General features: G+C 42.9%; 1 protein-coding gene across 1 annotated transcript; it reads left to right on the top strand.

The window, feature by feature from the left end:
* The first annotated feature begins 1077 nt into the window (after positions 1 to 1077).
* On the top strand, positions 1078 to 19920 carry TMPRSS3 (transmembrane serine protease 3). Its single transcript, XM_074929335.1, has 13 exons — positions 1078 to 1169; positions 2606 to 2750; positions 4728 to 4838; positions 5716 to 5832; positions 7627 to 7750; positions 8803 to 8928; positions 9675 to 9718; positions 10506 to 10671; positions 11988 to 12157; positions 13795 to 13890; positions 15014 to 15156; positions 16656 to 16808; positions 19708 to 19920. Exons 1-13 carry the CDS (start codon positions 1152 to 1154, stop codon positions 19726 to 19728), a joined length of 1434 nt encoding a protein of 477 aa, XP_074785436.1. The 5' UTR covers positions 1078 to 1151; the 3' UTR covers positions 19729 to 19920.
* Positions 19921 to 20447: the final 527 nt, after the last annotated feature.

Raw genomic sequence — 20447 nt, 5'->3', positions numbered from 1 at the left:
CCTGTCTTTCCCAGCGGTGCCACGGGAGCCTCTGAAGAGCTGTGCCTGCTGGTGCCTAGGGTTTCCAGCATGGCTACAGCAGGTAAAATGGTTGGAGACAAGTTTCTCTGCCCTGGGCTGTCCTCATTGACAGCTCCCTGGGGAGCTCCTTGGGGAGGACAGGACCCCATGGACTGAGACGATCACCTAAGCTGCTTGGTCTCCTGAAACGAGTCCTCATTTTCTCCCACTTGGCTGAAGTTCCCCTTGGGGCACCTGGTTAGCTTGGGCTGCTTCTCCAACCATTTGTCTCTGAAGCCCAGTGGAGAGAGCATCAGAGCACTGTGAGCAACTCAGAAAGTGCAGCTTTCTTTATACATTCTTGTCTGCTTTCTTTCTTTTCCTTCTTCCCCCTACCCTCCCCTCTGTCATCAGTATCTCTTCTTTTTTTTAAAAAAAACAAGCCAAATTATTACTACTCCTGAGCAGTTTATGAAGCTGAGCATATATTTTCCTTTTCTAAATCCCAGAGTACAAATGAGTTGTTGCTTCAGAAACAGGAGATACAGCTTGCAAAGTATTTCCAAAATACTGTGCCATATTTAATTATAAAATTTATCCATAACTAAAGCATCGGGTCTTTTTCAAAAATCCTCTTTAAATGTGCTCTTTGCTGCAAGCACACAGCAAAGGCTAAACCAAGCGAAGCAAGAGCCAGATGAGCCTATGGGCCTTGTGTGCTGAAGCAATGAAGCACCTGGGGTTTCTGCCTTCTGCTACCCACAGCTCTGGGCAGGCTCCTCTTTTTAGCTGCGTGAGTTTTGATAAAAGACAGGCAAGCAGGAGCCTATGCAGTTTGTGGTGCTCCCTTGTTGAGGGGTTACAGAAATGCTTGCAAATACTACAATATTACCTGATGCTCTTAGGCTAATTAAAAAGCATGCTGAATTTTTATCTTCCCCTTTCTGTAGCCATGCCATCCAGAGCTACCCGATACCCCTCACCAGGTTGAATTACCCAGGCTGCTGCCATAATGCCATATGTGACAGATGACTGAACCAGCCACGGGCAGCTCAGTGAAAACCTTTCCAGAGCAGACTGGCTTAGCACCCTCAGAATTTCCTTTTGGTTTCTTTTGATAATGAAGAAAGAAAACAGTTTTGCTTTTAACTATGACTTCTCAGGAAGAGGTGAGTGAAGCTTTGGGAGCATGTGATATCCTCTAAATAAAAGATGCATCAGTTTTTAGCTTTTGTGTAGTATACTTCATAATGCTATTTTGTATCCTGACAACTTATGCACTACTTCAATGGCTTTAAAAAATATCTAAAAATCACATACAGCAAGCTGTCCTTTTTGCTGCCTTAAAGTTAGCAGATTCTGTATAAAATTTAATTTATGTTCTTTTTTGAAATGTACATGAAATTTTATCAAACAAAAGAGCAGAAACCTTATTGCAGGTTTTGACTAAAAGGTTAAAAGATATTCCAGGTGACTTAAAAACACAGTGTCACAGACAAAACATATTTTTTCCCTAAAATGTGTCATTGTAAGCATTTTCTGGGACTGACTCTGCAAACACACTGCTTTTACATCTTACCAGCACCACTGTCTTTAACAAACTTGGACCTATTTCACAACACTGTGAGTTCAAAAGTCTGAATCCTTTTGCCAGTGATGGTGTGCAGAAGCAGAGTCAGAAATTAACATTTCAAATCTATTTATCTTGAATCCTAGTGTGGCCCGTTTTAACTGTTTTTCACTGTGTAGAAAGTGATCAAAGGTTTTCTGAAGTAAAATGTGGTGTGCTGCTGCATGAGGATCCTGTCAGGTGCTGTGCAGGTGTCATACACTTTTTAGTTTTTCTCTTGTTTCCTATTGCAATTAAGGAGCAGGGGATGGATTCACACCCCCAGTGTGAGTTATTAAAAGTAGCTACCAGTGCTTAGACAAATTTGGGGAAAAATTAACTTCAGTAGTTTGCTGGTAAATTAATTGTAAGCTCCTCTCATGAACGTTGAGTGCATAACTTAATGTACTGCATCCAGCTTTGGAGTCCTCAGCACTGGAAAGACATGGATCTGTTGGAGCGGGTCCAGAGGAGGCCACAAAAATGATCAGAGGGATGGAATACCTCTCCTGTGAGGACAGGCTGAGAGAGTTGAGGTTGTTCAGCCTGGAGAAGAGAAGGCTTCAGGAAGACCTTATTGTGGCCTTTTGGTACTTAAAGGGAGTTTATAAGAAAGATGGGAACAAACTTTTTAGCAGGGCCTGTTGCAATAGGACCAGGGGTAATGGTTTTAGACTGAAAGAGTGTAGATTTAGACTAGATACAGGAATAAATTTTTTTTACAGTGACGATGGTGAAACACTGGAACAGGTTTCCCAGAGAGGTGGTAGATGCTTCACCCCTGGAAACATTCAAAGCCAGATTGGATGGGGCCCTAAGCAACCTGATCTAGTTGAAGTCGTCCCTACTCTTTTTTGGGGGGGGGGGGGGGGGCAGGGCACATGACGACTAGATGATATTTAAATGTCTCTTCAAACCCGAACGATTCTCTGATTCTCTGATAACATTTTACAAGGAGATTATCTTTTTTTTTTTTTTTTTCTCCTGTTGAGTCAGGTACAAGAGACAAATCCCACTACTGGAAGTCTTGAAATCATCTCTATTACAGAAGATGAACCGCCAGTACCAGAAATTCAGTTTTCCTTCAAGAGATTTTTCTTCATACCACAAGCAAAAGTGGACCCCAGCGCAGATGGACCTGGTAGGGATACTGCACAGCTTTTTGACCTTTGTAATCTAAATGGCTATGTAGGTCTTTAGCCTTGCAAAACTATGCTTGCACACTCATTCAGAGAAAGCAATCACCTAGAGGAAGAAGAAACACAACCTCATTCCCCCAGCAGTGAGTTTTGCCAGCATATTAACAGGTGATGACATCCTGTGTCTGCTTGCCTACGCAAGCATTTTTCACAGACAGATTATTCACACCCTTCAGCCACAAAGCAAATATCTGCCCACACTTTTCAGACACATTTTTAAATGACTTATTTGAAATTTTACAAACCTGGAAATTGGTCCATTAAAAAACTGAGTATACAATACAGCAGCCTTGGAGGAATAGTATGCATGTTTGTTACTTGCCATAGTTTTAATGGCAAAAACTCCCATCAACTTCAACAGAGGCAGGCTGATCATCAAGGATGAAGATAGAGCAGTTTAATTTTCAGGTCCATTAGCTACTACAGCTGTCTAAGATTTTTGGCATACCAGGCATCATTGCCAAAACCAGTTACTCAGCTGCTGCTGAGAGAGTCTGTGTAGGCTGAGATTTACTTGTGAGTCTATAAACACTGTGAGATGCTCCACATCTTTGACTGATTGTGTCTGCCAATCTCAGATTCAAAGCTTGAAGAATGAGGGGTGAAGAGCTGCATGAATTAAAACTGAAGACAAGGTTCTGCCAGTTCCTGTATGCACCCATGACCAAGCTGTGTATGCTATTTACCCATAGTTTGTCCTTTGTATATCAGAATACATTTGAAACAAGTAAACCATTCATTATATTCAGTGGAATCTGTTGTCTTCCAGAGTGACAATACCTCTAAACTGAGGTCAGGTATGGAGGTGGTTGGTGAGCAGGACTGGTCCAGCTCATGAAATGTATTCAGAATTTACTACTGATGCATATTTTAACTTCAGATGCATCTTTTTTCCTTGAAAATTCAAAACTCACCCTTGAGCCATTGCTCAGTTCTCTCCTTGTCTTTACAGCAAATCTTTAAACAGATCACCTTTTCCCACATTTTTCAAGACTAGCTTGGGGGTCCTTTTTTTTCAAATTTATCTTTCTATCATTTTTAGTTAACCTTGCTTCCAAGTCCAGAAGAACCACTGACTTTCCTTCTCCTTGTCTTGAACACCTATTTACTAACTAGTCTTGTCTTTTTCCAATATCCTTGCTCCTGTTCAAATCTTTAGGTTCTTCTTATTTGTTTCCATGCCTCTCTTACCCCAAATCTGGAGGAATGCATTGTACATGGGACTTAACTCCCTGGTGCACAAGGGCTCCAGTCTCATCCCAGGATTTCTATTGTTCTGGACACAATGTTCAGAGCAGCATCCAGCTGGGGCTACAGCTGGAGGGAGCACTGGGACCATAGGCTCGGTACTGGCAAGAGACAGGGGTCATCACAGACAGGAACGGTTATAAGGAGGAGACTCAAACTAGTTCATTCTTTGCTACTTCCACTGAAAGAATTTATTCATCCACCTGAGCTTTTTGAAGTCTTCAGAGAGTATACCTGTACCCTGAATGCAGGTTTGATTACACAATCAGGTCTGAATTTCATTTTCATACTGGAACTCACATTTTCAGGAGAGGTGCTCATATACTTCTAAAGCTTGCAGTGTGATGTAGCCCACAAGAATAAAAATTTAGAGCTCATATTCTCAATTGTGTTGAGGACAGGCCAGGTGCTCTGTAAGGGCACAATGCAGATCCCTCATGAGGCAAAGGCTGAAGGGGTGTCTGAGAGCACCAGCCGGCTACAAAGCACTTGGAGCCTTCTCAGCCCCTGAGCTGGGGGAATCCGAACCCCTGTGGGTCAGGTCAGCTCAGCTCCTGAAGTGTATGCAGGGGTTACTACTGCCATCTAGTTTAATATTTGATAAACCTTTCTCATTGCAAACTCAAGCTGGTTTAACTTCACAAAAGTTGTTCTCTCTGTTTGGTTTCTAGGAGATATTGAACCACCTTCGATGTGCCATGTTTTTCTCTCCCTAAAATACTTTCCATATATCTGTGGTTTCTTCCTTGCAGTAATACTAGCAGTTGCCATTGGCCTGGGTGGTGAGTACAATTAGTTATTCATTAAGTTCTCGCTTAACCATTCAAATGCTTAATTTTTCATGAGCCCTTTACTTATAATGGAATTAAACTGCTACTGCAGCTTGTTTGCTGAACTAAAAATCTTGTTGATGTGATGGCTTCAAATTTTATTTACATGTAGGGATAAAATAGATCTGGCACTCAAGAAAGGATTGTTGTAATATTTACAACACTGGGAAACCTGCACCTCCAGGAAACTTTTCTCTAGTAAAACTTCACCAGTTCCTCTCGGGTGGTGAGCTAAGAGTTTAGAAACCGGGAGAGGCTTCAGGCAGCACACGCCATAATTTTGTCCTGTAATTCATTTCTCTAAGCAAGTTCATTTTCAAAGAATTAAAGAACTTTCCCCTATCACAAAAAACTTCTACAAAGGAAACAAAAACACAGCATGAGTTTAGTTGTGACTGGAAAGTGTGACCTGCCCAGGTCTAGGAGCCAAATGTGTTGATGCTAGAGGAGTGCCTTCACAGCTGCCACAGGGATAAGCTTGCAGGAAGTTGAGGCATCAGCCAAATTTTGCAAGGGCCTCCTTGCTTTGCTGCTGAGGGGCTGAGGCACCAGGCAGAAACTTGCTCTGGAGTGAAATATAAACTGGGTAGAGGGAGCTGGGAAGGAGTCAGCACATACAGCAAGGCTGACTCATCCTACAAGTCATTACTAATGGATGAGTTTAGCAGTACCATGCAGCAACCTCCAGGTTGTATCTCAAAAGTTCCTAGAGTACAGGAGTTGTCTTTTTGTTAGCAAGACAGAAATCTGGCCAGATAATGGAAGTTAGATGTGTTAAACTAATATCCAAATGTGTTCTCATCACCCTGTTTTCTTTCATTCTTGCTAGTCCAATACAACTGCATTGGGAAGTTCCGCTGCCGATCATCCTTTAAGTGTATCCAGAAAACAGCCAGGTGCAACGGTGTCTTCAACTGTAAAGAAGGGGAGGATGAGTACGGATGTGGTAATTTATATTTGATTATAAATCCCTCCTACCTCCTCTTGTAGCATCTGGCATCTTATCAAGAAATGCATGTTGTAAAGAGTTTGTGTGAGACAAGAGAGATACTGACGGTTTATCTAAATCACCACTTCAGAGGAACAATTTCTCTGAGGTATTGATTTAGAGTTTATGAGAAATCACACTGCTCTTAAGACATATGTGAATGATTTCTGAATATTGCTACTGCCATATCGAGCATGTTTCTCTATTAGAAGTCTAGATGTTTTTTGACTGCTAGTATTTCCTTTGCCTGCAAGTTATAATATCACTGCCTTATAGTGTGTATATACAGCACTCTCTGTAGACACTGGCACACAGTTGTACTGTGTTGGTTCTGAAGACTGCAAAAGCCCATTATGAGAGAGACCAGCACTGCCTTCTGTGAATTGAGTAGCACAGAGTTTGCTTCTTCCTGTGTGAAATGCATGCCCCCATGCCTGAGTTTCTGAGTAAGGGTTTTGGGCATCAGAGGGCCATTTTAAATGGTCCCTTCTTGTCCTGTGCTATGGAAGATGACTGTGGTGTTTGCAGCTACTGGAGGGAAAGCACTCTAATATTAGTAAAGAGAATAACTGATTTTTAGATCAGTGCATTTGTAATTCTGACTTGTGTACCTATGTGTGAGGAGGCAGCACAGCTTTCTATCTGTGCAATACAAGGAATGACACGAACCATGAGCTTCTGGCCCCAGCTAACCCCTCATAATACTTTCAACCTTTGGCATGTTTTTCCCAGGGAGGCTTCAGGCCTCTGTGGAGCCTGTGGGCAATGTGTCTGCTTTTCTTGTGTGCCTTTGCAATGCCATAACCCCAGCCCATGGGCACACTGCACCTGTCCATCAGTGACCGTGTGTGTGGCCTCCCTTCTCCCTGGGAAGACCATGTAGACATGCCCTTTCCCAGGTCAAGGTGCCTCCTGCTCCTCTGAGGCTCTGTGGACTGGAAGCAGCTTGGTGCAGGGGTGGGGAGGACATGGCGACATGCAGGACAAAGGGACCATGGGTGATGGTTCTGCACCTGGGCCTCCTGCAGTATTTCCCCATCAGTCTCTTGGATGGAGGCAGCACAGCTTGCAGCAGTGCTGGCTCCATGGGGTGGCTCAGCCCTGTGGTCGCCAACAAGGAAGGGTTGTGCTGAGCAGAGTCAGGCTGGTGCAGGGAGGGAGTTCTTGGGAGCTGAGCTCACAAACTGTGCATGTCTCCTCTCCCCAGCCTTTACACACTCATCAGCTCAGACATGCCAGCATCATTTCAGCAGAGGGAAGCAGGTAGGACACTCCATGGGAGCCCAGGGGCATCTGGGTGCAAGTGCATGCACCTCTGACTGTGCTGTGCTGTGCTGTGCAGGAGGTGCCAACCACTCTTCATCACTTATCTTGATTGCAGGTTTTCTTGGTGCCAAGCACTTGCCACTCCAACTTACTGCAGTCAGCAAGTCTTGCTTAGGCTTACTGGAGGGCAAGTGTACTGGGTCTGGCTGAGCAGTATTACAGCTAGCATCCCCTACCCATTCCATGAACATAGACTTCTTTCTCGTGGCTGTTCTAGCTCAGCATACCTTAGTTTCCTTCCTTAAGGGGGGGCGGGGGGAAAGCACAGAAACGTTCTATCAAAGGATCCAAGTGATGAAAAAGACAAGTAGTTAAAACTCAGTAAGCGAAGAAATATAGATGTCACGGTGGTGCACTGACATTGTTGTGTACCTGTTGGTTCTTCTTCACAATTCACTCAGACTTTTCTTCTCCTGAATCTCAAAGTCAGGTTGAGTGGCAAGAAAGCAGTGCTGCAAGTGTTCACTTCTGGATCCTGGCGAACAGTCTGCTCTGATGACTGGAAAGCAGAATATGGAAATACTACCTGCAAACACCTGGGTTTCTCAAGGTATGAACGCAAAATAGAAGAAAGTTTACATGGCATTTTGAACAAACTCTGAGGTTTTTAAGCTTTCTAATGAAACCATGTATTAGTCTGTGCTTTAAAAGAAAAAAAAGACTTAACAATCCACCTTTGTGAATGATATGGTTGAGAAGATTTGGGATTATGTGGGAAATAGTCTTGAATACTTGTGTATTGCAAATACCATTTATTACTGCTATAAATCCTGAATGATGGCTAAATACAATGGTTTGGTTAAATCTTCCCTATGATGTCCAGGTGCCTGAATCCTGCTTCTCTTTCTAGTGGTTAACAGCCTGTCAGAAAGGCATTAAAAAACATAAGAGCTTTTCCAATTTCTTTTACTTCCTCTGTAGGAAAATTTTATATACAATTCATGTCATGACATCTGTTAGAAATTGAGGTCCACCTCACAATTAGAGAAAAACCTGATAAGGTGGTTCTTACTGGATTGATCCCATTTCTGGAAAACACCATTTCTTTCACAAACTTTCACACAATTGGGAAAGAGTTCGAAGTTGTGACTTGCAGTGATGCTCTGTTATTCCTTACAATGGCATCTTTCTGATTTGTGCACATTATAGTTAGCAGTATAAAGCTTCTTTAAATAAATTCTTGTTGCCTTTAGGATAAAATACATCTTAATTGTTAAACAAAAAAGACAAGAAAAACTTACAAACTATTCATCCTCCCTGCTGCAAAATGTAACTCTAGAAAAAGGAGACAATGAGCTTGTTAGTGCTTCAGGAAATGTGCCAGCCAGTTACAATAAAAGCTTTATTACAATATTAGAATAAAATTTACTTTCTCTGCAAGCTAAATGTCTCTCGGCATGTGTGACTTCCACACATGATTATGGCAAAAATACGTGCACATTATAAGAAGTGTTTCTTGGAGAGGATAGGATTACTTTATCAAGTGTCAGAATCCGATTATTGTGGTTTCTACACTGGGTTTTCATTAGCAGAAACGCTGAATTATTTAAATAGATTACTGAAATGCTGTCTGAGGAAGCTGTGTTTATGGTTTATTTGCAGTTACGTGAGTTCAGGTTACCTGCCTGTGGCTGCAGTTGAAAAACAGTTTCAAAGACATTTTGTATCCCTTAGCCACTGGTTATCAGCTGATCAAGTGACATCTCTGCACAACGCAACAAACCTCAGGTATGCCTCAGCTTGTTCATCCTGGCAGAAAGAGAGCAATCAATAGAAGGAGAATTGTTAAAACTTGAGATTGTAGCCTATTTTTTCAGGCATGTAGTACTTTGGAAGTGGTTGGTATTGTTATGCATTATAGACCAAGGTTTAGTAGCAGTCTTGCTGGAATATAAATTGAGAGTCGGATCCAGTGCCCATTAAAATCAACAAAGGCTTTAAAATGAGCTATTTGAAAAGCCTATTTGTCCCATGATTTTTTTTTTTATTTTTTTTTTTTAATGGATAGACACCAGGCACTTATCTTTCTCCATTGTGAAGCTGTTTGTTTCAGTTTACAGATCCCTAGATATTTCCCAGTGGGTTTATAAACCCTTCATGGTCCATTTCTTCCTCCTGACAATCGCTTATTTTCCTTAGTTACCTTTCACTGAGAAGCAAGCTATGTATCCAAGGAGACTACAGATCACCTGTTGAAAATTGCTGATGAGCCCCACCTTGTGGAAGAGTGAACCAACCACTCTTCAGCTGGGCAGCATATGGTCTGCAGGCTCCTGCTGGTGTTTAAGTTCCTAATTTAAGTATTTCAGCTAAATGCCCTGAGCAGACTGGATGAGTACATGACTTTACACCTTTTTCAATATATGAGTTACTTATATTTACCTGCACATAGCAGTACAGGGATATGACACAATATTAAAAAAAAAATAGTATTTGCAAATTGGAACTAATACTGCACTGTCTTTTCATCTTAGAGAGGAATGCACTTCTGGCAATGTGATCATCTTAAAATGTTTGGGTAAGAATCAGGAAAAGTGAAAATAAAATCAGAAATTCTCCGTCTTCATCCACTGCATGACAAGAAATGGGAGGAATTGTGTACTTTGGGCATACTATGCCATCAGTTTGGGCATACTATGCCATCAGTTTATCACACCGAAGAAAAATTACATTTCTTATATAAAATTTAAAAGAATTTCAGAAAGTGAGAATAGGCTGGTAAGGCAGATTGGGAGCATCAAGTAGCAGGGGCGTTTTGGTGAGAATCACAGTAGGAAGTAAACATCTAAGGATTGTGAGTTGAGTCCATGGATTGATACTGTAATTACAAGTCTTTGACATCTCATCAGGGAAAGGGAAATCTGTCCTGACATTTGAACTTTCATCCCACACCTCTCCAAATCAGCTAGTTTTCACATAGGGATATCAAAATTCAAAAAACAATGTCAAAATAATCACCAGGGAAGACGAGATGTTTCAGCCTGCCTGTGTGTGTCCCTGGGACCCTGTGCATTTATGAAGGGCAGAACAGGAGGTTTTATAGCTTAGCTGAGCACTATGTCTGCAGGGGAAAAGATGTGAGCCCCACAGCCCCCATGCCATCTGCCAGGCATGATGCTGCAGGGGTGGGAGGGAGGAGGAGAAACTTCGGGGGTCAGCCACAGCTCAATATGTGGACCATGAGGATGGGGACAGTCCTGCTGCAGAGACATTCCAGCCTCAGCAAGGCTGGGAGTAGAGGGGCTGAAGGTGACCAAAACCATGCCTCTTTTCCTCCATGGACCCTAACCTTTGCTTTCTGGCAGCATGTGGGACGCGGGCCAGCTACGGGCCACGAATTGTGGGGGGCAACGCGGCCTCCCCCCGGCAGTGGCCCTGGCAGGTCAGCCTGCAGTTCCATGGGCACCACCTCTGTGGAGGGTCCGTCATCACCCCACGCTGGATCATCACGGCCGCCCACTGCGTCTACGAGTAAGTCCCTAAATTGTCTTTCTTGGGGTGTCCCTCTGACCTGGCTTCAAATGGGTCTGTGTGTGTGGCCCCCCCAGAGGCGGGCAGACACACTGTGCTTTCTTTTAAAATATGAACTGCGGTAGAGATTGGGTTATCCTTACTTCATGGTCTTGCTCCATAACATTTAAACCATTTCTATCTCTTGCACGAGTGCAAGACTTTGCTGAAGACGTTATCTCCTGAAGAGAGACTCAGGTCCAAATCAGGGGCCCCAGTTTTCAGATATTCTAGGCGCTCCCAGCTTCCTGGGAAATTGGCTTAAAACAACATCTGGGTGCTAGATATTAGGTATCCTGATCTGAAATTTCTGTGTATTGCATGTGAGTTAGCAGCTCAGGAGGAATTTGCACTTGGCTGCTCTGGCACTCTGGAACTCCAAAATTAATTACACAATGCTCTTCAAATTGACAGGATCAATCAAAGGTAGTAAGTTGCACTGTGCTTAGTGCCCACATACTCACTGCTCCTTTTTATGCTACTGAAGTAGTCTTTGAGTTGTAAATAGATGAAATAGATGATAAACAGTTATTTAGACTCCTCTTCTTTGTGTAATTATAGACATAGCCCTCTCATTTATGAAGAGTTGTCTGGTCCTGCAGTCCTGTTTGTTGCTAATAGTGCAGGAGAGCTCTTTTCTCTCACACAATCTCCAGGCCACTTTCACCAAAGACATTTACACAGCTAAAATGGGATTTGTCTGATCACTTTTAGGCACCCACAACACCAGTGCCTGCTTCTGAGCAAGTCCTGTAGGATGCTTTTATACCCAGTAGAGAGAAGAGATGGAACAGACAACTCCCACTCCTAGATCCTATTTAGAGCCCTGTGTTGCCATAAAAATAATTACTTAGGAATTAAGCATTTTAGGACTTTTGTCCTTAGCTCTGTGCCCCCACAACATAGTTGGTTGTAGTGTGTTCAAAGGCTGATGGGGATGGGAGCTGGCAACACAACCCACATCCCTGGAGCCTTTCCCCAGCACTGCCGCTAACCCACTGCTAGCCTGGTGGGGAGAAGACAAGAGAAGACTCACGGATCTGTAGGAAGCTGCACAGATAATGTGCCAGTGACCCAGTGCATTACCAAGGTGAGTCACCCTTTCCACATCTTTTGAAATTAGATGCCAAACATAGCCAATATTAATAGCTAACAAGTACAGCAGACCGTAGCTATTTGCCTGTAGAGTTTTATGTGGTTTGTAAGCTCAGGAGACAATTAGAAAACCTGAGGATTTTCTTGACAGTTTTTCACTCTCTCCTACCTCTTTGTTTCAGCCTGTACTTGCCGAGCTCATGGAGTGTGCAGGTTGGTTTTGTGACTCAGCAAGACAGCCAGGTTCACCCATATTCAGTGGAAAAAATTATATACCATCGAAACTATAAACCCAAGACAATGGGAAATGATATAGCACTGATGAAACTGGCAGCACCACTTGCTCTCAATGGTAATTCTTTCTGTTAGCTTTCACTTGACTTTCTCGCCTTTCTAGACAAAAGCAAGACGGGTCTTTCCTAGTACCGACAGGGAAATTTCTGTTGGTGCCCTATGCCTGACCCAGAGCAGGTGGATCCCCACTGCCTCTAAAAGCAACGAGAGATGTGCAGCGTAGATGTAGCCAGCCTGCTGCTGTGATGGTGAGGCAGCCATCCCTGTTCAGATTACACTGGCAGAAACCCCTACCCTCAGTATCAGGAACTCCTCTGTACTCAGTGTTCAGGCACAGAGAGCAACAGCATGGTCACAGAGCTCTGCAAAATGTTCCCAGTCTGATCTGGTATTGGCTTACTGAAGGTTTTTAATAATAGGCAAACATTAACTTTATTCTTTCTAAATATTTTTCCTATCTAAAATAAACGCCCCACCTCATTTTATTTGGAGATCGTGGGGATTTTTATCATGTCCTTTCTGTGAGTGCAGGGAGATCCAGCAGGGTCTAAAGCTGAAATTCAAGCTTAAATTTCAAAGAGAAGAAAAGGCAGTTCAAACACAATGATGCTTTTAAATTAAAAACACTTCTATTTTCTCAAAGGATGCTGCCTACAGCTGACAGTCAGTGAATTGAAATAATGTGTAACAATATTGTATGAACTTAAATGACCACCTGCCAAAACCTCCTAATCGCTGTAAGCTCTCTGCAAAGGGGAACTGGTGCTCTCAGACGCATCTAGATTGTCAGTTCCTAAATAAATTGTCTCAAAATACTTTAAACTCCCACTTTGAATGAAAATTAAGCTTGATTTCATTCTGGTTTATATCTCGGCTACTGCTGGTTTCTTTTGCTTGGTAATAGGTCTGGGAGGCTGTTAAGAACAGGAAAGGCCCCTCAACTGAGCAAGATACCTGCTATGCCCTGGGGGCAGCCTGGGGGGCTTGGAGGCTCCATGCTGGACACTTAATGCTTTGAGCTGGGGTCACTGCACTATGGAGAACTGAACCACTAGGAATTGCCCAGTAATACCTTGTATCTTCCCTCCTTCTGCTCAGTGCCAGCTCATCTTGACACATCACAGTCTGTCCCTGCAAGCATCAAACACTGATTATGTGGCATGGCATTCTGTGCCCCAGGGCGCAGAGGCACTGAAATGCTATGAACTGATGGGTGGGAAGCAAAGAGTACCCCAGATGTCTTGTTGCCCTTACAGCAGAGCAAAGAGATGTGCACATATGGCTCTTTGTACATGACGTGGCACAAAACCTGTTAGGAGGTGCCATGCAGTTGTGCTGTGGTTAACCAAGGTCATTTCTCTCCCTGAGCAGCGTGCCACGGAGTCTTTGATCTGCCCGTCACCCGCCTGCATGGCTCATTTTCTGTTAGCTCATTCTTCAATTTATTGACCTGCCAATACCTCCTTCTGTCACTTCATACCTGAAACTAATTAGTCCTGGTGCAAGTATTGTTCCAAAGATGTGGTATTGGCCATAAGACAAAAGACCTGCAGCACTGCTGGGCTATTTATGTGGGAAGCAGGCGGTGTTCATACACTGCAAGATTATACTCAAGTTTTACTGAGGCATATAATTTTTTTTGCTGAATTTTAAAAGCAATTCTCTCTCTTTTTTTTTTTTTTTTTTTTTTAATAGGTCACATAGAACCAATTTGTCTGCCTAATTTTGGTGAACAGTTCCCAGAAGGGAAAATGTGTTGGGTATCAGGATGGGGAGCAACTGTGGAAGGAGGTATTTTAAATGGGCTGCTGTTGGTTACACTACATCTCACATACAGTAAATACAGGATTTGGTTGGAGCATTGTTCAACATTAAGTTTTCTGGGATATCTGGGGGGAAAAGAAAACATATTCCTAAATTTTATGCTCATCCTGAACTGCAAAAGTGCTGTACAAACGCTTATCACAAAGAATGGATGGGTACACTCTGTGAAAATGTTAAAGATGACATGTAGACAGCAAAACTGTCCACAATGTTGTACTCAGCCTCAGTCAAACAGAATGTCCTTTAAAACTTCAAGCATAGAAAGCACATGAATGCAAGTATCAACCATCCAGTTTTGGGGAGAAAGTGTGTAAGCATTTTCAGGCAAGCAGGTTGATGTAGAAATTGCATCTGTGAATAATGCCATAAAGAGAAGGTAAGAGAAGGGATTTTTTTTTTTTTTTTTTTTTTTTTTTGTCACCATGACTCACGGGTCATATTAATCAATAATATATACTGAATCACTTCCATGTGAAAATTCTTGAATTCTCAGGTCATTGTTTTTTATCATTCTTCTTTCATCGCATTTAACGTGTTCTTATTGTTCAGTATGCTACCTGACCTACGGATAATAGCGAAAGGTAGGAAAAAAATGAAATCAAGGTTTACCACATAAAAAGTCAGCTATAAGTTGACAGTAGACAGTGTGCAAATACTCCCATTTGTAGAGAAGATCCATTCAGATTGAATAAAATAAAATAAATATTTATAAAATAAATCAGATGTTTGCAGATGACTTGTTGACTAACAGAGCAGGGAATAAATTTGAAACAAATTTTGGCACTAGTATTGAAGACTGTCCAACTAGCTCATTACTCTCAATAATGGTCTAGTTTGAAGTAGAAATATACAATGTACAACATTATATTGTATACTGTGATGATCCACAGCTCTATAGAATTGCTAGTTACTGGATGCTGTAAGTGATGCGACACCTTGTTGCCTTACTTGTATGTTGTCGTTTTAACTGTATTTCTTTCATCCTTGCTTGCCAATTCTTCATGTACTAAAACCTTTTCTGTTTAGAATTAATGTTTAATTTCAAGGATAGAGAGTTTTTTCTTTGTTTTTGTTTTTGTTTTTTTAACAGGTGATACATCTGACACCATGAATTATGCAGGTGTTCCTCTGATTTCTAATGCAATTTGCAATCACAGGGATGTCTATGGTGGGATCATAACTTCTTCAATGCTTTGTGCTGGTTTCCTAAAGGGAGGGGTAGACACCTGCCAGGTATGGAAGTTTCCAAACTGCAATTGTGCTCATTAAGAACAGCAATGGAAAAACATTAGTGATAAGTTATCAGCAGGCACTCCCAGGCTTTTCTTGAGCAAACATTCAGTTTTGTGCCATTTACTCTGTTTACCACGAATATCAATCTCTGACTGTGCACACATTCATGTGCTACAATTCCCTTCTTATATTTCTTCTGAGGACCATATCTGCTACTTCTGAAGCCAATTTTACTTAGGACATTTTTTTTTATTGCATGTGCTACAGCATAGTGACAACTCTTTGCCCCGGCCATGGCCTCTGCACTGCTCTGAATAGCACTGCACTGCACTGTGAGCATCTCTGGAGACTTGCAAGGTGTAGACACCCCTTGGTGAAAAGCAGACAAAGCATATATCAATAAGAGAAACAGAAGTGTGTGATTTTGGAAAGAGTGAGGCAGGGGAAGGAAGAAAGGGAGAGGTGTTTGAGTAACTCAGACAACTGGTAATGACTCTGGGGGAGAGGGGTTCATAAATCATAGCTCATGGATCAGAGGATCTTTCACAACACAGGGTGGTGATGATTCAAAATCACTGTCAGAGTCATGACAGTGGCCACCTTGTGCAGGTCTCATCCCCATACACACTAATGTGGACTGACTTAACTAGTCACAGATGAAGAGCAAGGGCTGGGGAGGAACTTCATGTTTCCAGACTTGCTCAGTCCCAGTTATGCGTGGGACAAGACAAAGCAAAGGGATTAGGTGCACACATCTTCATTTAAGCCCTTGTTTGCACAACCCCCCTAGCAAGGTGCCTGGCACCAGCACTACACGATGCCTGGGAGAGCTGCCCAAAGGCAGCATGCTCAGCATACAGCTCCAAATGACAAACTGAACCCTACACGCCAAAGAGAGAGGCTTGTTCCAAATTCCCTTTCTTCTGTGGTGCTGGTTCTGACCCTCATAGGGTGAGAAACTGTTTCAGTAAAATAAATTGAGAGTTTTCATTACTTAGATGTGAGTCCACTGTGTCAAATCTGCCTAGCAAAGTGTCTGGGAAGCACCAGAAAAGCAGCGTGCCAGACTGCGTGCAGGAGCAGGCAGGAAAGGAGGCAGGGTCCAAGCTTGTTGTTGCAACCCTTGGCTCAGCTCAGCTCAATAGCTAGGAGCTTTTTGAGAGAAGCAGCTGTGAGAGACCAAGACCATGGCACGGAGACTGCAGATGAGCAATGCCCTGCCTGCAGGACAGGCATGCTCCCCAGCACCCAAATGTTGTTTAACAGCAGACTTCAACATTGATTCTGTGGTACTACACTGCTAACAGGGGAAATAAAAATATGATCTAACACACATCTCTAAGAAATCTCCAACTTCTGCTGTAACATGTGCTTTTCCCAGGACCCAGAGAACAGGAGACTTTGAATTATTGGACCATGCCTCTCCCTATACTCCCCCAAATAGACGTTCCCCTCCCTTGCTGGGACACTGACATTTGCTTTAATTCTTTGTCCTCCAGGGAGATAGCGGGGGCCCTTTAGCATGTGAAGATATGAGTATCTGGAAGTTGGTTGGGACCACCAGCTTTGGAGTGGGCTGTGCAGAAAAGAACAAGCCGGGCGTCTACAGTCGAACAACCTCCTTCCTGGGCTGGATACACGAACAGATGGAGGTCTGGTTTTGCCATGTCTCTCCACCTCCAGTTGTTGCTTTGCTCCACCTATGCCACACAGTGTTTAGCCCATATTTGTCGCAGCTGAGTTGTGTCATACAGACATCTGTGAGCCAAGGGAGCGTTTGGGGATCAGGGCAGGTCCGTGGGCTGAGTTCAGGTGTCTTAGCAAGATGTGGGTGGGGAGAAAGAGGGGAGAGGAAGGTGGGAGTGACTGGGGAGGGATCCTGGAGGTGCAGAGCAGGGAACATGGAGGTGTGGAAGGGCTGAGTAAGGAGATGGGGAGGCAAGGAAAGAAATGCTAGGGGACTTCACCTGAAGCTGTGAGGCTGTTATAAAAAAGCCTTCGAAGTGGAAGCTAAGTAAGCCAGAGAAATTGAGGAGGGGGGGGGAGACAGTGCTGGTTGGAAGGAGAGGATAGCAGAGGCGAGGAAGTGGGGGGATGCTGCAGCCACCTTCACCTGACTTGAAGGTGATCCACTCTCCAGAGACCAGGTCCTCTGCTGTCAGCACCCCTCTAGCACTGCCAGAGAGATAATGGGTTCAGTCAGCTGAGCAGGAGAATTATTGTCTTTCAAGAAGACTCTCAGGCAGGGATCTGTTGCCTAAGCAGAGGCATCTAGAGCCGTTTTAGAAACCCCAGGCTGTCCTGCCTGGCTCACAGGCATCCCTGCAGAAGCGCAAGGATCTGCAGCTAGCCCTGGGTTGTATTCAGCATCCCCATGGGGGTGTCGCAGATACACTGTGACAGCTCAGGTAGCTATGATAGAGGATCTATGAAAGATCTGAGGCCTTCCAGACCAACTGCTGGAGTTCAGGCAAGTGCACTAAGACGCCCCAAGTGGCATTAGTTAGTGCATTCATAAGGCAAGTGAACCATCCTCCCCTGCCCTGCTAGGAGTCCAGACACTCAGCTCACGGGTAGACACCTGCTTAGCTTTGTGGCAAAGCCATCCTAAGCACCAAAGTGTACGTCCTATCCTGCTCCTCACAGACAGTGGTGCCGGTGCTGTTATTCCAGCACCCAGTTTGCTGGAATGAATGAATGACGGAATGAATAGCAGTGATGCTCTGACAGCACCAGCAATACAGACCCCAGCCCTGACAGCTGCCCGTGCCACCGTGATGGCATGTGGGGAAACCACTCCTGTCCCCATCTCATTTGTGAAATACGTGAGACTTCCTCCTCAAACTGAAGTGCCAATATCAAGCATACACAGACAAAATAAGGTTATGTGTGCAATTTCATTTCAGCCTCCTACCTGGATACTGTATGACACATACTGTTTCCACAACTTATATTATACATGAAGATTTATGTTATCACATGCTTATCTGTTACTCCACAAAGCTAAAGAAGACAAGATAACATTTCTAAATCTTTAAGACCTCTAATATTACTTTTTTTTTCTTTGCTCCAAATATATATATATATATCATTGTGAGTCATTTGCAGATACAGTTGCCCAGACATTTCAGATGAAGAGTTCATATCCAATGAAAGCACAGATCTCCATCATAAAGAAATGATCCAGGAGAAAAAAAGTACAGCTAAATCAAAAGTACAGCTAAATCTTTGTTTAGCTAAATGCAAACATGTTATAGTTTTTCACAGGGACATCCTTCAGATGCAAACATTAATTCATCAATTTATTCTCTTAGAAAGGATTTTAAACTGCAGCGTAGAAACACAGACTCTTTTTAATGGACTCTGAAACAAACCAGAAGAAAGTAGAACTAGTGCGCCTTTGAAAATGGGACCAAGGGAATGGTTTGCACCTGGCAGATCTGTATTGTGGCATAACTGTCCTGATCTGCTCTTACCTGCTATTGCTCATCATGGACTGGTGTTATTTTGGTCTCCAGAATTTTTTGTGCTTTCTTCAAACAATTAAAAAAATGACTCTTTTAGCTAAAGCTTAGCAGAGGAGTTAGGAAAGAGATCCATTTTGATCTAAGAGATGGAAAATTGCAAGATAAGGAATTTGGCCATCAACATGCCCTTAAAAGCTTTCTTTCTGGAAATAAGCTTTATAACAGCTCACCGGTCAGGGACAATCATCTAATTTAAAGCATGATCAAAGAGAAGGCATTTGTGTTTTCTGATCTTCCATTTCTAGTTTTGAAACCTGAATAAAGTACTTCTGTCTCCCAGATTTTCAGGAAGATACAGACATTTTGCTAAAGGCTCTCTCCTGTGAAGGCAAAGAAAAGTTTCTTACTGCTTTCCACTAAGCGGTGAAAATTAGCTGATGCCATTTAGCAAGATGTTTCTCCAACACTGTGAACAGAATTTCTGCTGCCTTCATTTTGAACAGCTGTCCCACTAGGGAGGAAACAAAAAGTTTATAGCACTAAGGGGAGTGCCAGTGACCTACATACATTGTTGTCTGAGAAATATTATACTTCAACTATTAAATCTGAATAGACATGGAAAGTTCCCACCCCACCAAAAAAGGGAAAAAAGAGAAAATAGCAATGGAATAACTAAGAGGAAAACTATAAACCCCTTCAAAGCCTACTTATCTCCCTGTATGCATGTGTCTCATGCATACAGTATCTATCACTATTACTAATATATTCCTCCATCCCCCATAACCGTATTTCTTTATGTTCCTGTCTCACCTCACGCAAGACTGAGAACTAGTGAACTAAAGCAGAGAGGCTGATGGCATTTGCTGAGGTTCACAATGCACACAATGGGAATTGGACTACAGTTCTTTTGTCGAGGTGGTGTCTTTTTCTGAAGAGCTCCAGCTGGCAGGACTGACTCCAGCAGCCCTGTGGTTCCTTTGGTGACCCTAGTACAGTTGGGAAAAAAAGAAGTGTTTCCCTTTCAGAGTTCAGTAGGTGGCAACATGATCATTTGAATGGATGCATAACTGGTTTTGCTTCCCAGAGAGAAGAATTGCAGAGCTGAGGAGAGTGGCAGTACGCTGGGCTTCTGAAAACCCACATCACCCTCCAGCCCCACAGAAGGACCCACCACACTCTTCTGGATACCTGCTCTAAGCTTTGCACCTTCACAGACTCCTTTTTACCATTTCTTTTGGGTACTGGTAACTATACTTAATGAAAACTGTTGCACATTCAGCCTCTTTTGGATGGAAGAGTCAGCTGGATGCTGGATGCTGGGCATAAGTATAATATTTACTGTCAGCTATAAATTTCACATGTAGACTAAGTGCAAAGATTGATAACCAAGGATGCAATCTATCACAATAAAGTATTGCAGGCACCATGAGTAAAAGTCTAGAACAACTTCCGATCAGGTTGTTAGCTGTTATTTTAGTACTTACCTTCCAAGAACCAGACTACATAAAGACTTTTTCTCCTAAAAATATTCATATAAAAGGTCCATGGTCTGTTGCACAGGCAGCACCATCATTCTTTGAAGCCATAAAGCAAGCAGGAAGCAAACAGTTGGCAATTTTGGCAAGCAGTTAGCAAGTATATTCAACTCTTGTTAGAAAAAAAATCTCTGAATTCAAGTCTTTTATCATGTGGCTCTGAACGAAGTCCCTAAAAATTGAATTCCTAGGTGTTTTCTTCTGGTAAATAGCTCTGAAATGAGCAACACACAGGTTGTAACTTTACTGAAAAATTCTGAGATAACTAAACAGGCTTAAAGGGAAGAGG

This window comes from Athene noctua, chromosome 1 (assembly GCF_965140245.1).
Source record: "Athene noctua chromosome 1, bAthNoc1.hap1.1, whole genome shotgun sequence".
NCBI classification, from domain to species: Eukaryota; Metazoa; Chordata; class Aves; order Strigiformes; family Strigidae; genus Athene; species Athene noctua.
This window is presented reverse-complemented; position numbering and strand designations above follow the sequence as displayed.

Excerpts from the sequence above, each read along its gene's own strand:
- TMPRSS3 (XM_074929335.1), top strand. Across the intron at positions 10,672-11,987 it reads GCCGCCCACTGCGTCTACGA|CCTGTACTTGCCGAGCTCAT; the intron begins GTAAGTCCCTAA and ends TCTTTGTTTCAG. Across the intron at positions 16,809-19,707 it reads GGATACACGAACAGATGGAG|AGAGAAGAATTGCAGAGCTG; the intron begins GTCTGGTTTTGC and ends TTTGCTTCCCAG.